Source organism: Hakea prostrata, chromosome 11 (assembly GCF_041222555.1).
Source record: "Hakea prostrata isolate BN-2017 chromosome 11, UWA_Hpros_2, whole genome shotgun sequence".
NCBI lineage: Eukaryota > Viridiplantae > Streptophyta > Magnoliopsida > Proteales > Proteaceae > Hakea > Hakea prostrata.
Window position 1 is genome coordinate 5,314,437 of NC_142610.1, and position 18,197 is coordinate 5,332,633.

The 18,197-nt window shown below is 38.1% G+C and overlaps 1 protein-coding gene and 1 pseudogene across 1 annotated transcript; both read right to left on the minus strand.

Moving 5' to 3' along the window:
• Positions 1–42: 42 nt before the first annotated feature.
• On the minus strand, positions 43–555 carry LOC148999729 (uncharacterized). The gene has a single exon (XM_089140381.1). It carries the CDS (start codon positions 553–555, stop codon positions 43–45), a length of 513 nt encoding a protein of 170 aa, XP_088996507.1.
• Positions 556–1,722: 1,167 nt separating this feature from the next.
• LOC148999730 (transcription factor IBH1-like 1) lies at positions 1,723–6,943 on the minus strand (annotated as a pseudogene).
• Between the last annotated feature and the right edge of the window lie 11,254 nt (positions 6,944–18,197).

The window sequence follows — 18,197 nt, forward strand, 5'->3', positions numbered from 1 at the left end:
GGAATAGGTAGCTGATAATATTAGAAAAATAATGTATAAAAATTACATTTGATAATAAATCTTTCCCTCTACATCATCACGGACAATATCCGTGAGGGCAGAAGGTATTCCCCCTGGATCAAAATGGATCAATGACGCCTCAAGAAGGAGGCTAGCCAAAAAATCTGCACCATAGTTTAACTCCCGGACATGATGCATGAACACACACTCCGTGAACTGTCGCTGCAAGGAAGTGATCTCATGAATGAGATCTGCAACGAACCAAGGGGAACGATGAGTTCTACGAATCATCAAGATGGCTTCTCTGGAATCAGATCTGATTTGAACACACCGAATACCCATGTGGATAGCACGCTGCAAGCCCAGTCGAATAGCCGATAACTCCATCAAGAGGATGCGATTTTCTGGGAAGGCACCAGCCGAAGCAAAGATGACTTTCCCTTTATAGTTACGTCCCAAAACACCCATGCCACCAAGTCCATTACGAATGGAACCGTCACAATTAATGGAGATCCACCCCACATCAGGAGGTTCCCATCTCAAAGCTTTCGGCATTTTGACATTAAAGTGGATTTGGATCCCCCAATTACTAAACAAAGAACGCATTTGGGGCGAATCAGGGACATGAGCATCAAGTTCACAAAACCATCTCCGGGTGTCTATCAAGATCTTGTGCACTAGGAAAGATGGACTACAAGTGGGCCTCCCAAACATGCGAGAATTCCTTTCAGCCCATATTCTGTAAATTGAGCAGTTTGGTCGCTCAAGGAGCTGGGCTTGGTGCAATATATAGCTGGTGAAATACACTTGTGACCTAAGGTCAAGGCATTGAAACAGTTTTTTAGTAAAAGTTGTTAAGACGAAGTAACACACTCATGCTATGATGATAGTCGAAAACATGTATATTTTTGTTCAGTGCATGAGAAATCCACTTCTTACTCACCCCAAAACTACGCTATTGGCCTTCACTCTCTAATCATACATTCCGGAGATCCGACTTTGTCAGGTTTTAGAGGTGGGATATGAGGTGGGGAAGGTGTTATACATTACCCTCGAGGGAAGGTAACCCAATTTCATGCATGACTATTAGGCATGCCAAGAATTTGAATGCAAATTAAATCAGCTGCCCTTGGTGTCATCTGAAAAACAATTATTTTCGTCTTTTGTCTATTGGTGTCTTTGGGGGAATACTTGAAGTCCCACTCTTATGAATGGCCTTTAAGTTCACCTCCTAAGAAATAATGTTCAAGACATTACAACATTGCAAAGAACAAAGAAGAAGATGAAAATGCAAAGTGGAACACTCTCATATCAAATTCTGTCTTGGGAAATCTTCAAAACTTTTCATGTTCTTGTCACCATCACATCCGTAGACATACTATAGAAAGTTAGCACGCACGATGTGCCTTTTGTTCTTTATTTCAGATTTCTCTTCTATGCCTGCCTTACTGCTATGTCGGAAGCAACTGATCAATTGGGTGGGTAAATAACTTGTAAACAGGAAAGTTGTTGGCAAGTAGAATCAGAAGAAGCCTCCAAAATATTTTATTTCTTTTTAATTTTCTCAACGACTCAAATTAAATATTTACATGCTTTCAATGCTTTAATGGCATTCAATTTCCAGCCAGTCTTGTCGGTTTTACTAATTAACTAGTTGTCTGTTCCCTGTGAAAGTCAAGCATTTTAATAGAACTTGTGCTTGAGAAAGCAACTAGCTTGCATGGAAACAGTATAGGTAGAGAGAATTAGGAAGAAACCCATGTGAAAATGAGTTATGAACCATCAATGTAGAAAGTTTCAAATAGCATGATAAGAAATTATAGTAGTTTGGTTTTGAGTGACTAGAACTACTCGGAAAAGAAACTAGATAGGGGAAGGAAATAAGAGGTATACATCCTTGTCCATGATTCTTATCTTAGCTAGCTAATGAAAAACATTGGAGATTTTTTTAACTAAAATTGCTGAACTTTGATAGCTAGTCATTACAGTTCAGAAGCATCAATCAAACATTGCATTACATCTACCTGGGCTCTGAGAAAGAGGATATAATCTAAGGTTCCCTCTAACAAAGAGAACTCATCCATGGATTCACCTCCAGGTATAAGACCTTTTAGCACTTTGGTTCTTTTCTTCACCAGTCTCTTGGCAACTGAGCATGCCTGAATTCGTTTTGGTGCAATCTTTCTAGAAGTATTACAGCTCCTTCTCAAGATGCTTTTGCTTCTAACCTTCTTGTATGACATAGAACCTCCCATGCTAGGCTTTGTTAGCTTCTCAAACTCAGTACCCAACTTGTTCCTCACAAGGTTCTTGCTTTCTTCTTGTTTTGAAGCATCAGCAATAAAAGAATACCTCCAACGTGACCTTCCTCCTGTAGCAGAAGCCATGGCCACATCTGCCGAGAGCTTTATGGCTCTCTTTTCTATCCAAGAAGCTCAAGTCCTTGAAAGAAGAGACAAAATTGGAGACTTTCTACCCATCTCTTGAGAAGCTCTTCCTTGAATGTCTAGGAACTCTCATAGCTGTGGATCAAGATTATCAAATGTTAGCTAAATTACTTGGAACCTTCACTAGCTATCAGTGGAACCATTTCTTCTAACCCAAAATGATATGAAGTGGGGGACAAAGGCTAAGAGAGAGAAAGATTGGGTGTTGAGAAGTAAGTATATTTGAGGATTGGAAACATGAGTTCTAAGACATTTCAGTCTCATCCATATCATATTGATGCTTCTTCATGGCTTTGGAAAGGAAAAATGAGCAAACATTACATGTAAATCGTATACCATACATACCTTACTGCTAGCTAACTCCTCCTCAACCAGGTATAGATAAGTTGCAGAGATGTATAGTTTTAGACTTTTATAGTGATCCAACATACATACTTTGAGAGAGAGAGAGAGAGAGAGAGAGAGAGAGAGAGAGAGAGAGAGAGAGATCTGAGAAGAAATTTGAAGGATGACCCATTGATTTGATCAAGGGGGAAGTAGTGGGGCCATGAGAGAAAGACACATCACATGCATGAACATGATGGCTATGGCCTACCACCGAAGAAATCAAAGGTTGAAATGGACCTTCATGGTTTGAAGGTCTTGATTCTTGATTTGAGAGAGAGAGAGAGAGAGAGAGTAAGTAGTGGTGTTGGCAAGATCCGTGAAACATGGGAATGCTTTGTAGCTGTGTGAGCCTTTTGGGCAAAACATTCCTAGGCACCCAGATGGATATCTGGTCATCATTCGAAGTATTGGTATCATATCATAGGATATATAGGCGATATGCATTGATTTTGCAACTTGTCAATATTGATATCTACTGCATTGATGCCGTATTATCTAAGGGAACAAAAGGAGTAGATCAAAAAAGTTATATGCTTTCTTAAGAGAAATCAAACGCAAAATCATCCCATACCATCTCCTGCGAATACCATATAACATTTTTGTGTTAGTGAATAGTGATACCAATCGCAATAGGACGGACCTTGATACAACAGTTGATGAACGGCTATGTATGAAGATTATCCCATGAACTCTGTTCGTGCAAAGCCTTCAGCAATGGATTATCTTTTTTTGATACCACTCCTTCATAGAGAGTTTTTAATCTACGGTATCTTTCTCCCTTGCCGTCTCACCATCTCACTAGTATGGATGTATCATAAATATCCTAAAAGAAAGGTGAAGTTTTTCTTCTTTTATTGAAAAGATGAAGTTTTCTTGAAGTAAAATGAATCACACATTAATTCAGTTTGTGGCTTCCCACCATCAAAGTGCATTCTTCCTTTTTCTTAGTTTTTTCTTAATTAATTAATTAATTATTATTTTTTTTTTTATTCTTAAACATGTGTCGTATGAATAGAACATTTTAGCTTTTCTTATTAAAAGAAATATAAATAGATAAATAATCTACCAAACAAGTATCTAAGTCTTGGTTGGACTAGTAAGACTAGCTAGGGGAAGAAGTGCTTCAAAGTGATGCGCCATCCTATACAGGATAGCCGGCTACCATTCCTTTTATTAATCTGTGGAGTGCAAGGAAGGGAATATCATGAGAACTACTAGGGTGGAATCACTTAGGTTCTCTTTTTTACACCCCCTAATCCGAGTTTAGATCCTCTTCACTCAGTATGTTCATAATCATACACCCACATTCACATCAGCACACAACCTGTCTATACAGGGCATGTTAGAATCGGAACAGTATAGTATCCACACTCATGTGAAGGTGAGTGTATAATTATATGAACATATTAGTTGGGGAGGATCCAAATCTCCCTCTCTCTCTCTCTCTCAAAAATGACCAGGCCCATTTATGTGAGAATTCATATGTATAATTCATAAGGGAACAAATCACCTTTAGGGCACTTTTGTTTCCTAAAGAAGGTTTTTGTTCCTAATACATGTATTTGCATACTTCTAGCAATACCTTAGAGAGAGTTCTTTGCACCAACCAATAATCACCACCTTGATAATATAGGATTATGTTTAACCTCATTGATTAAGATAGGTTAGGCTCAGATTGAGAAAAGTGGAGCATAACAAGACCAACACTATTTCCATACCAAACAGGACCTACCATCTTCTACCAAACTAATTAAAAGGTTACCTTCTCCAAATATCCATAAGGGAAACCCTAGTCCCTAGCTGCTTCTAAGTTGCCCCACAAGGAGAACAGTAGCCCCTACTTTCTAGCACTCAATTAAGTCACATGTGAATTTACCAAACTCCAACAGAGCTGATTTGAATTTTTTACCACAAGATGAAGAAAAATAAGGTGAAAACCTACACTGGAAAAGTGAAAAGTGAAAACCTACAGGGATTTGATCATGTTAACCAGAGGTACAGATATCCAGCTGTAGATTGCTTCTCATGGATAGGCCATGTTTGGTTAGAAATTGAAATGAAAAAGGGAAAGCCAAATAATGCAAGCTAGCTCTGGCACAACCCAAGCTCATCTGGAGCACTCTAGGGTCTGCCTCTGCCTCTTTCTTTGTTTGTCATCTTGCAACCAAGTGTCCTAGGAGGTAAGAAAAAAAAAAAAAAAAAAAATCTCTGTTGTACACAATAATGCATTTATATATCAACTAAAAGATCGAGATTAAAAATTTGATTTTAAATTCAAATATCCTCAATAACCATCTTTTTTAGTTACTCAACTTTTGCTGATGGCATATATAATATGACAATTCTTTTTATATAACTAAAATGCCTTTATAGTAAAAAATATATAAAATCCTCAATAGCCATCTAATTTCTTTGTTTTCTCAATTTTTTATTTGGTATATAAATGAAATATCATACACAGTAGAAGATCTTTTTCAACAAGTGGTGATGCCGGTGCCAACGGCAACGGCCACGGCAATGGCAACGGAAGTGACACTCTAGGGACAAGGAGAAAGACAGAAGTTGAAATTTGAGTACCTCCTTGATTTCATCACCTCCATACGAGAAGTTGTCAACCATTGTCCATAATACACATCCATGATAAGGTAGTGGTTATCGGTATATATTTTGAATAAAAAAAAGGGCAATTGATTATAGAATGTGGATATTTCATTCACCACACATGATAAATCTAATCTCGTTTCTTAATGTGGTTGATGAAATTCTAACACAATAACGACCACCTTTTTGTAAAGACAAGAAAATCAAGGAAATCTCAAATTCATATCTATATCCCTCTACACCTTTCGCCATCCCAATTCCATCCCTTGGGCCTACATGAAGGATTGTTGTGTGATTTTATGACCCTTATATCAATGTGACGACTAATAAAAGAGCATGGGTGTACACTTAGATAATGATTTTATTTTATTTTATTATTTTTTATTGTCACCAGAGAATAACACAAGGTAAGATAGTACTCTGAAGCCACAACAAACTACTTGTTTTCTTCTTTTATTATATTTTATTATATTTTTTATTTTTTATTTTTAGAAATCTTTAAAATCTTCTTGCTCTTACAAAGACAAAGGTGAATGGTAACATGAGGATAATTTATCAACCACGTCACAGGCTGTAGAAGCCGATAGATTCCCCCCGCCGCCATGCACGCCATGCCAAGGCCAAGTTCCTAGTCTAGAACCTTTTACTCAAGCAGGTCGTCCTCCCATCCTCCCATGTCGGATTTTATATAAATGTGAGAGGAAGAGAGAACCGCCAGCCCGGATCGAAAAGATCTCCACTCCTAAAGTTATTGCAAGAAAATGCAAGAATTTTTTTAATTCTAATTTAAGCACACAAGAAAGAAAGAAAGAAAAAAACAAACAAACAAACATCAAAGAACAATCTAAGGGTGTCTCTCTCTCTCTCTCTCTCTCTCTCTCTCTCTCTCTCTCTCCTGTGTTCTTCTAAAGGGCATACTTGTAGCTAGAGAAGCCAGGATTCATGTCTTCATAGCCATAGGGAAACATCTAGGAAGAAAACTGAAACGCAAGGAGATTCAACAGTGTGCAAATCATTTAAGAAACTATAAACAACAAACAAATGCTGCTTCACTTAGCATTTACCACAGAAAGGAAAGGAAACTCTAATACAAACTAAGAATGAGCCTTTCTAGCTTTTATCAACCAAACAAGAAAGATAGATAAAATGACTTCAACATCTCTTGTGTCTCCTTGGGTGACTTTCTCCTGTGGGTTTCCCTTGCCATGGTTCAACCCAGAAAAGAACAAGATCACATACTGCTATAGTCCATAGAGATTATGTAGACTCCTGAGAATACTCACTTGGAACTTGAGCAGAAGTATGTAATCTGCAGTCCTTTGGAACAAGTCATCTAGTTCCAAATGCCTGCAACCAGGCACTACAATCTTCTGAAGCTTCCTTAGCTTCAGTTTTGCCAAAGATCCAGTAGTATTCTTTCTCTCCATCAAAGAGAACATAATTCTTCTCTTCCTCTTCCTCATATGAAACGACCCTTTTCTCTTAATGGAAGAACACCCAGTTCTCATCCTTACAGAGAGAGAAAGAGAGGGAGAAAGAGAAGATACCTGACACCAGAATTCCTCCTAAGTTAGAGGAGAAGCTTACAACTATTTATAGGCAAATTCCCCCATTCTATGATCGTTTAGTACAACTGAGTGAAAAGTTAAAACAGGTTTTTATTTTTCACAAGCATCCAATCAATCAATCCATCAATCAATCAACACATCAAGAACTAACTCAGAAGAAGCTGTGAAAATAGAAGCACTTCTAACTGAGAAATGACTGATGGCAGGCACACACACACACTAGTACAATTGGCATAAGAACTCCTCATCAGTTAATATTATGAAACTTCCTCTCAGCAAAAATTACTGAGGTAAGATACCTAAGAAAACCACCCCTAAGCATCCTCTTCTCAGCAAAAATTACTGAGGTAAAATACCTAAGAAAATCACCCCCTAAGCATCTCTTCGGCACCGAATTCGCCCTTTATCTATCTCATATCAGATTACCGCGCTACGGTAGATACGAAAGTACCCATTATGATCACATAACAAACGATCTGTTACCATATTAAAGAACATTTTTTTTTCACCTCTGTAACGTTCTCAGTAGAAGTCTTTTTCTGGCTCAGGCCTTTAAAGAGGCCAAGGACACCCCAGCTGGATAAAATTTTAGGTAAGTAACACAACATTATATGAGAGAGAGAGAGAGAGAGAGAGATTGCATGAAGTGAGATAGGGTTTGGATCTGGGAGTTGAAATCTTGAAGATATGGCAGTGAAAAGCACGTGAACGTCTTCATCTCACCTGGGCACTAAATTAATGCCACACACGTGCAGTGTGTGATAGGATTCCTGATATGTATTTGTTTTTGGAGTATTCCTTTGTTTCATCATCCATGGTTTTCTTCCATTCTCTCCCTCTGAACCTCATGGGAAACTAATTAAGGATGTCAATAGGTATGATTTCGATAATACGATACGGTTTCTTTATGGTACAGAAAATAAATACGAAAAACCGAAACTGTGTTATACCATTCTATATTTATATATGTAATACCCCTTTTAAAAGCAATATACGTAAATGATACGTACACAATATGAACTTAATGACCAAAAACAAATACAAACAATACCAAAAAAAAGTGTACAAATGATGCAAAATATGCAATACAACTTCAATATATACCACTCTATCACACCCAAAACCACTACTATGACATACGGTAACAAAAACTGTTCAAACCGTACTAGACCATTTTTACGACACGGGTTTATACGGGTAGTTCCAATTTTAGTAAACTAGTTGGATACCAAATTGACGCCCTTAAAGGGAACCTATGGTGTTATTAGCTCTAGCAAGTCTTTTACCCTCCAAACCAATCTCTTCAACCCCCTTCTCCTACATTTGATATTTTTGATATTTTTTTTCCATGAATGTAATCCACATATATATGGACCATATGGTTATTAAGTGTCGCATCAGGTGATAGGGCCCAAGACCTAACTCATACTATATAGATGAAAAGAAGTCAGAACCCAGTACCTTGCTAATATTGTACTGATCTCTCTCTTTCTCTCTCTTACATTCATGCATTCATTCATACATTAATGTAGTCTCTCACTTGGGTAGGCCCTATTTGGCATCTGTAATTATCCAAAGTAAGGAATCTGTGTGATGATATGTAAAGCCACGTCCTATGTCCGTTCAAATCAAGCTAAAGTGTTGAAAACTGTGGGACTGATGTTGAGTAGACTAAGGGTTGGCACTGTTGTTTCTTAGTATAATCAAGCCAGTTCTGATAACAGTTAGTTGATTTTTGTTGTCCCTTCCTATCAAACTTTCCTGTAGAAAGGAAACACAAATTGATAACCACACACTCTGCACATGATCTTACCCTAAAGGCTCAGAAAAGAAAAAAGCTATGCTTGTGAGAAACTACTTAACTAGATCTAATCTTAGCTGGTTTAGTCTCAAACCATCATCTAAGACGATCGTTTCGTATTCCCACCTGTCAAAGCAGAAGTATCGTGTCATCGGTAACACCGAATTCATACCCAATCCATCGACATAAGAACCGATTATCGACCGTAGATGTGAAACCTGTATTGCTTAATACATAAAGATTAGAGAATACACCATACATCAAAGAAAGATGAATAAAGTACATTGTAAAGGTATAATCAGAAAGGATAAACTCACTACCAGTAGACCAGGGAACATGTCTTGAACAATCAAATCATCTGAGCTTCCCTTTTTTTCTTTGGGCTCCCTAGGTCAGAATAGACCAATCTAGATTTCCCACCATAACATCCAGGGAACTTTTACTATTTTCATTCTCTAGTCTACCTGATGTTCTAGGTCAGGAGAAATGCCTTTATCACAATGACATGGTTGTCATTAGAACTATTTACACTTTGACATGACCAGTTGCATCATATATCCTTCAACTACAGTTCCTCTAAAAGCCAATCACATGCTGCCACCATGTGGAAACAAAATTAGTCAGAATCATTCAGATTCAGACTATCTGTCACAGAATGTTGTATTCACTAACCATAGTTTAAACAAACCCAGACCAAGCCTGCTGGCTAAACTGGATTAAACTAAAACCAGATGCAGAACCTACTCTCATTGCTATAACATTCTCAATAACAGAAGCATGAGTATATTAGCTTTGTTGCAGTAAGGTGTAAATGACAGGAAGTTCAAGTTAGTTCTGAAGATAACTGGGTTTAGGCAGAAGAAAGGAACTTCAACAAACCTGTGGATGGATGTGGTGGTCCAATTGAACTCTCCTGTTAGGTGGGGAACGTGTTGGGTTCCTGTCCATATACCCATCTCCATTGGGCAAAGTCCACAACTTCATTCTTCAGCCACAGAAAGGAATGATTTGGGCCCTCTGAATTGTGCCAAAAGTACATGATAGACCATCGAATCACCGGCCATGTCTTCGGGCTTGCTCATTTTAATGATGATACATGCAACAATATTGCAATAAACAATGACTTGACATAATTTTAGTCAAGCAGGGAGGCAGGTACATGTGTTAATGGTGATGCACAAAATTACAAATATATTAGCATATCACCGCAATGGCATAAACCAGGCTTAATATACAACCCTGATCAGTGGCCAAAATGACTTAATAACTCTCTAGGTTCAAAAGAAGCATAGCTGATAGAAGAATTGTACAATGGTTAAAAAGACCCAAAACACAAGATACTCTTCTACTCAAATTATTGAACCATCAGAAAAGTTTTCATGTCAATCTGAGTTCTGGATTGGCTATGCCGACTGGTTGATGTTAAAGAAGATATTCAAGCAAAATATAAACATACATGACAGCAAAACAGTGCTATAATGACAGCATACACCAGCATAGCAGGATATACAAAGGGTGTATACAGACACAAGGCTCCAACCATTGCAGGATCCAAAAGGCTCATAAGTATGCAGCCTTACTCCTGCTACATGGAGAAGCTATTTCCCGACCCAAACCAACAGCTGCTTGGTCACAATGAACATTTTTATTGTCTACCTTCCAGCATAGCAAGATAAGAAGGATATTTTTCTCAAAGATCATCAAGCATCAAGTAATGCCTAAAACATCTTCAGAATTGACTGGTGTCAGAAAATAAGTGTGTTCCAAATTGAATCATCATGTGCAGAATTGGATTTCCAATGCAATGTTGCTATACAATACAGAGTTACACAGCCTCCTATTCATGGCACTGTAGCTTAATACGCTACTTTACTGTTGGAAGAGTGTGTTACTGCATTTCTAGCTCCAATGTCCTAGAACAGCAGCTTCCCTATTTTTTACTGAGTTAATTAGTTAAAACTTCTGTATTTGGCCTTCTCAAGTCGCACATCTTAAATGTCAGGCTAGTACATGTCTACCCTCTCTGAAGTGCTCAAGAACCTTGGAATTAAAGACCATCAAACCTGTTTTCCTGATGTTCCTTAGGTAACACAATCAACTATACTTCAGAGGAACAACTCAAATTTTCAAGTGGAAAAGAAAAAAGGAAAGGTACCCAAAGAGGAAATAATTGGAAAATTAGAAAAGCTGAGCAACGTTCAGGAATGAACACCATAGACAGATGTACGGTATAGGTTTACCATATGCATGTGACAGTCCAACACCCCATGGTGATAGATATACAATTAGTTAGCATAGCAATACATATAGCTACAGTTTTATGTTACTAAAAGCCTCTGTAGTTGGACCTCACAGTTGGACCTCACGCATCCATTTCACTGTCACAAGAATCACCAACAGTTCAAGTCAGCATCTAGATGAAATTACAGTCCATGAATAATTGATGAACCTCCAAAAGCCAAAAGGAAAAACTTCATGGTTAAGAAATTGAAGGCTAAAATGCTCTGTATGAACTGATTATTGTGCTCCATACTACACCCACATTAAGGAAAAATGTGAAATCAGTCATCCAAAGGGTGACCTTCTGAAACCTCCAGAATGATCAGGAAGATAAAGAACTCTTGGTAGTAGCACATCCAAAAATATGCCAGCAGTGATACTTAAAACCCCAATTGATAAACACGATAAAGAATTCTTGGTAGCCACGATGCGAGAAAAATATGGGAGTAGTTGACATGAAACTCTATGTTAAGAACCATGCACAATAAATAATGGGAGCCATTCTAGTCACAATGTGCCTTGCCATTTCATAGTGGCACAAGTTACATGAACTAGGATCAGTGCTTTCAACTGGGTGTCCATTTAGCACCGAATTTTCTAACTGCTCAGTTTGCCGAATTAATATTCTTATTGTTGCAATTATTTTTATTATTCATCTTTGAAAATTTTTAAGTCATTCCGTGGAAACAAGGTGCTCCTAAAATCCAAAGTTCAGTCCACATGAGTAGCAAACAGACGAAGATCAGGGCTGATCTGACATCAACTAGATCACTCTGCAAGCAATGATACAATAACACCTGTTACAGAAAAGCAACCCATGAGAAGAGATTTTGCCATTTTGGACCCTGGTGTTTCACAAAACTTTCAACCGTTGTCATGGACTTCATGAAGGTGTATAATGCCCTACGCAAATCTCATCTTTGTGAAACATTTGCCAGACCAAACATCCCTTTGTGAGCTATCTTCTTCTTCCTGATGCTGCTACTGCTTTGAAAGTCGCCAAGGATACATCCTACAAGGATGGAAATGATGCATAGTGCTTTAAGATCAGGTGAAAAATCCATCAAATACACTAGAAGGATCTTACCCACTTTATTACAATATTCTATGTGGGTATTATCAGCCATTAAACTTTTATGGGAGATTTACTCCTTGAGTGATGGATGTCGCAGCCTGTCAGATGTGGGAAGATAAGCTCCATATTTATAACTTTATGATGGGTCTCAATGTGGAGTATGATCAAATCCATGCCAATGATGGGTTAGTCAAGCAGTTAAAAACCAGCCCTCCCACGGGGAGGTCCTGGGTTCGCACCCACTCGGCGGCGTATATTAGTAATTTAAATCCCACCCCATAGTAACAAGCTACATTTCCAAAAAAAAAAAAAGTTCTTTCCTTTGAGCCTTTCCCTTCTCTGCAGCAAGCCTACACTATGGTTGATATTGAAGAAAGCCAAAAAAATGCCTTGCTTCACGCATTAAAAATAAAAAGGGTCAACTCTACTTGCTAGTTCTAGAGGTTCTTCCCCTAGCATACCGATTTGAACCAAATTCTGGGCCGAAATAGGGCACAAGGTAGCATCCCTATACCCTACAGCCTCTAGTATCAGCAAGGGTATTTTGGAAATTTTACAATATTTCGATTGATTCCGCTTAGGGTTTAGTTGGGTTCAGTATGTTTATGGGACCCCGGATCTAATTTATTGTTAAGTTTGGATCATTATTTGCTAAGTTACCGAAGAGTCCTTGTTAGGTTAGGATTCCTAAATTGTAAGGGAGTCCCCTAGTTCTTGCAGGAATTCCATATCTTTTTAGATTTCAATTTAGATTCTTCTAGAGTGAGATAGGTAAGAGTCTTTGCATGAGTAGGAATCCTTAGTCCAAGTACGAGTTTCAGTTTGATTTATCTTTCAAATTGTACTGGTGTGAGTCCCTCCTAAAGGCCATAAATAAGCCTCTCTACAATGTAACAAGGCAGTTTATGATTGATGAAAACAAAGCTGAGATTTAAGTAACAAAGCCATCAGTCACGGGTTCCCTTGGAAGGAACTTGCTGCAGCTTAGAGAGAAGAAATTCTGCAGAAATCCTGAAGAGAAACCTGAATCCTTTCATCTCCAAGTAAGTAATAAGCCCCCACCCCAGCCCCTCTTTCCTTCTTCTCCCATCCACGGGCTCTACCCCATCCCCATCCCCCTAGCTCTGCTGTTGCAGCCCGCTCTTCCCCATCACAAGTCACCCTCACCCACTCCCAAACCCTGCAGCAGCCCCTGTTCTCCTCCCCATCCCTAATCCCTTAACCCCCTAACTTCCCCAACCCCATTCCTAGCCTTCCCCCTCTCTTTTCTTTCTTCTTCTTGCTCCTCCAAGCTTGCGGCACTTCTGGAATTTCCAGAAATAACAAAACCAGAATCCCTAAAACCAGAAAATTAACCTAAAACCCTAAGCTTCCTTACCCAATACCCACCCCCATTTTGGACGGAAAAAAAAAAAAAAAAACCCACCCCCATTAGGACTTCAAACCCCTTCCCCATCCCTTACCTTGTTTCAGCCCTCCTTTTTCCTCTAAACCCTAGAAATTCCTGCAACTTATCTTCTTCCTTAGGAAACCCTAAACCCAAAAACTTCAAAACTCTAAATCTCCTTATCCCTCATCCAAACCCTAAACTCCTTTAGGATTAGCCTCCCTATTACATATTGAACAGTCGACCCTAACCCTAGCCCCAATCAAAACCCTAGAAACTCTAGATTCTCAAAAACACTAATTTCCAACACCCTAGCCTTTGGGTTCCAAACTGAAAATAAAATTACAGCACAAGAACAACAATGGAATTTAAAACCCTAGCCAAATCTAACCCTCCCCCCTTTCCCACCCCCAGAACCCTTTAACCAACCTATATTTTCTTACACCGTAGGGCATTCTAAACCCTATGTTAGAAAACAAGCATTAAATAATCAAAACAGCAGCTAAACTTGAACAAAGAAAAGAGAGATGAAGAACTAGTAGAAGAGGCTTGTGATTCTTGCTTAAGAGTCTAGAATCACAGAGCCCTTTTATTTATAGCTTCTAATGAATCTAATACAACTTGAGAGACAAGTAATTGTCCTTTAGAAAAAGGAAACAAAAAATTACAACTTTAGTAACTTCCTAGCTCCTAAAATAGAAAATTCTGAAAATAGAAACTACTACCAAAATAGAAACTATGCTTTCTAAAAACTCCCAAAACTTATGTAGCAAGACTCCAACATTAGAAATAGAAAGTAGAGTAGCATCACTAGCATATACTGTTCACGTGAACAGTAACACAGATTTTACTATTCACGTGAACAGTATCGTGAACAGTAAAAACATATTTTTTTACTATTCACGTGAATAGTGTCGTGAACAGTAAATAGCCCGAGTGTATATACTTCAACACTCCCCCTCAAGCTGGAGTGTACACAAATAAAACTTCAGCTTGCACAATAAAAATAAACTTGAAAAATAGCACCAATCTTGAATAGTGTAGCAATGGCAGATGTCGATAAACACTAAGGAAACTTCACTCAGGAGATAATCAACACCAACTTTAAAAAAAAACTTTAATTCTTCATGTCAATAGAACCATCCAATATTGAGAACAATCGACGATGTTGAAGACGAACAAAGTCCATAAGTATAGCAGGTTCAAAGACACTATCCATATAATGCCGGTAGTAGGGAGAAATATCCACACTAGATCTTCAAAATTGTAACTCCAAAGTCCATATAAACGCTTCACAAGAAGGCAAGTAACAGGTAAATTATGGGTAGGTAAAAGACAATATTGATTATTGTGGACCAAGTTGGTAAGGTAGTATGGGATAATACGGACCAAGTAGGTAGGTAAAGGATAGTATGAGTTACTGTGAACCAAGTAGGTAAAGTAAAAGACAGTATAGGTTACTGCGAACCAAGTAGGTAAGGTAAAAGACAGTATGGGTTACTGCGGACCAAGTAGGTAAAGTAAAAGACAATATGAGTTATTGCGGACCAAGTAGATAAGGTAAAAGGGCAATATAGGTAAAGATAGGTAATGATATTGTTGTAGAATGCCATAAGTTGAGGGCAAAGATCTTCACAAATAATATCCATTAGCACATCTTGAGTAGATATAGAATAAGGTACCATTCTCCCCCTCACGTGTAGCATTACACGTGGACAATTAATGACGATCGGTAACAAGCATCTTAAAGTATGAGCACAAAAGAAACCCAATAAAGAAAAGGAGCAGCCACAGAGCAATGTATTATTCACCAATAACCAATAAAGCTAATCAAGCAGCAGAAAATCGTCTCACAGGACAAAGTCTTGTTCACCAAAGGGGAAGAAAAAAATTCTAGACCACCGCTAATCCTTAGGCAGGAGCAAATTAGATTAGGAAAAAAAATATTGAACCAGCTTGGAATCTCGAAATTGCAGTAGTCACGGCAGCAATCCACTTAAAAGAAGTGCAATAACAGTAGTTGCAGAAGCAAATAATATAAGATCTCGGACCATAGCAACAAACTTCTGCTAGATTTGGAACTCTAACAGATCTTGATATGAAGGAAAAGTAGTCCTCTAGGTCTTTGTAGAAATATTAGATAAAAAGAAGGCTAAACTTGATTCTGAAATAAACAATGGAAGTAGTAGTAAAGCAAGACGGTAGCAGCAGAATTTTTCAGAAGGGAGAAATTCAATGAAACAAGGGTACTAGTATACGACTTGCAACAGAACTTATAGCACAAACAATGGAAGAAAATACTTAGGTCTTGCAATCCGAATTATGAGCATATCTTCGCAAGAATCAAGAGGAATCCCAAGACATCAGTATAGTGGAAATTGAACTTTAGATTTGCACACAAAAGAAGGGTAGTAGCAGCCTCAGTTGAATCAAATAGGTAGACATATCCCCAGAAAGCTTAGGGCCTTTTTGTAGTATTAATACATAGATACTTGGTGCTTCAAAAGTTAAAGAAGAAGGACAGCCATGCACAATTACTGCAGCGAAGGTTGGGGCTGCCCTATATAAGAAAAAGGAAGAAAAAAAATTGGGCAGCCAAGAGAGAGAAAACGGTCCCTAAGTTGATTAAACTTGCTCTGATGCCATGTTAGAAAACAAACATTAAATAATCAAAACAGCAGCTGAACTTGAACAAAGAAAAGAGAGAAGAAGAAGAAGAGAAGAGAGATGAAGAACTAGTAGAAGAGGCTTGTGATTCTTGCTTAAGAGTCTAGAATCACAGAGCCCTTTTATTTATAGCTTCTAATGAATCTAATACAACTTGAGAGACAAGTAATTGTCCTTTAGAAAAAGGAAACAAAAAATTACAACTTTAGTAACTTCCTAGCTCCTAAAATAGAAAATTCTGAAAATAGAAACTACTACCAAAATAGAAACTATGCTTTCTAAAAACTCCCAAAACTTATGTAGCAAGACTCCAACATTAGAAATAGAAAGTAGAGTAGCATCACTAGCATATACTGTTCACGTGAATAGTAACAATGTTTTACTATTCACGTGAACAGTACCGTGAACGGTAAAAACAGATTTTTTACTATTCACGTGAATAGTGTCGTGAACAGTAAAATAGCCCAAGTGTATATACTTCAACACCCTAACTGATGGCTGATTCACTTGAACAGGATCCTTTGGGTGGACCCAGATTTTCTTCAATCAATCAAACCGTCAATCTTGGTTCATATCACATATCCTCTCCTGTCTCTCAGGATTGTGGTACCGACCCTAAGTGGCCCCTCTCGTGGTCCAATCAAGTGTGATTACAGTGGTGTGAAAGTCACACTAGGGACACATGCTGAAAATTTCATAGATGCCCACCTACTTTCCCCGGAGGAGGCCGTACTACTAGATGTGGTAGGACTTCACAAGTGGTCGCCAATCATGCCAATTTAGAGGACTTTAGTGCACTGACACCTCTGTCTTCAGATAAACTCCAGCATCTTTGTCAGTTGATGACTAGGCTTGAGCTGTTTTCTTCTATGCAGATGTCCAATGCTAGTGTTGCTTTGATATAGTAATCCCTTCTAAGCCTTCTTCCACCTAAGGTATTTTAGTCTGGTTGCTCATAATGTGTCCTCGAGTCCATTGTCGTGGATTATTACCACTAGCACATCATATGACTGGTTCACACTCCTTATTTCATTCTTATTCTACTATTTCTCCTAATTATACTGTTCGCATTGCTGATTGTTCGCATCCTCCAGTTTCTAGAAAAGGAACCCATAATTATTCACCATCCTTACAGTTAATCTTCTATTTTTGTTGCCAATTTTTTCTACTAATCTTTTTCCCATCAATGTTTTTACCCGGACCTAAACTACAAAACAACTTTCTTTCCCTCTCATTGTGCATTTCATGATTTGGAAACTGGGCGTATGATTGACCATCGCAAATGTGTTGAGGGGCTCTACTTGCTAGACTATTCTTAGTCACCTTGCCTTAGCTACTTTATCTCAACTTTTTTTTTTTTTTCTGATTTAAGCTAACAGATGTAATTTAAATGATTTTCATTATGATGCTTGCACTTTGGCAAAACAAACCAAACATATTTATCCTATTTCTGATAAAAGTAATATTCCTTTTTCTATTATTCATTTTGATGTTTGGGATCCTTCCCGTTTGGTTTCTTGTTATGGAAATTGTTGGAGCACTAAGACCACTTGGCTTTTTTTGTTACACCAGAAAAGTGATGTTTGAACTTGCTTTCAAAATTTTCTTAAATTTATAACCACCCAATATGATGCATCAATCAAAGTCTTTGAGTTGATAATGGACTACGTATGTTGTAGGGAGCTCCAATCCTATTTATCTCATTATTGCATCATTCATCAAACTAATTGTGTTGATACTTGATACACCTACTCAGAATGGGATGGTTGAACGCAAGAATAGGGTTACTTGAGCCTTAATGTTTACTATGCTTGTTCGACCTTATTTTTCGGGAGATGCGATACTTGTGACAACTTACATCATTAACAGGATGTATAACAGGATGTCATCCTGTGTATTGCAGCAATCATTGTCCCCTTAATCTTCTTTTGGGTTCTGCGTCATTTAGTGTTCCTCCTAAAGTGTTTGGGTGTGTTGCCTACGC

Coding starts and splice junctions, on each gene's coding strand:
- LOC148999729 (XM_089140381.1), bottom strand. CDS start 555: ATGCCGAAAGCTTTGAGATGGGAACCTCCTGATGTGGGGTGGATCTCC.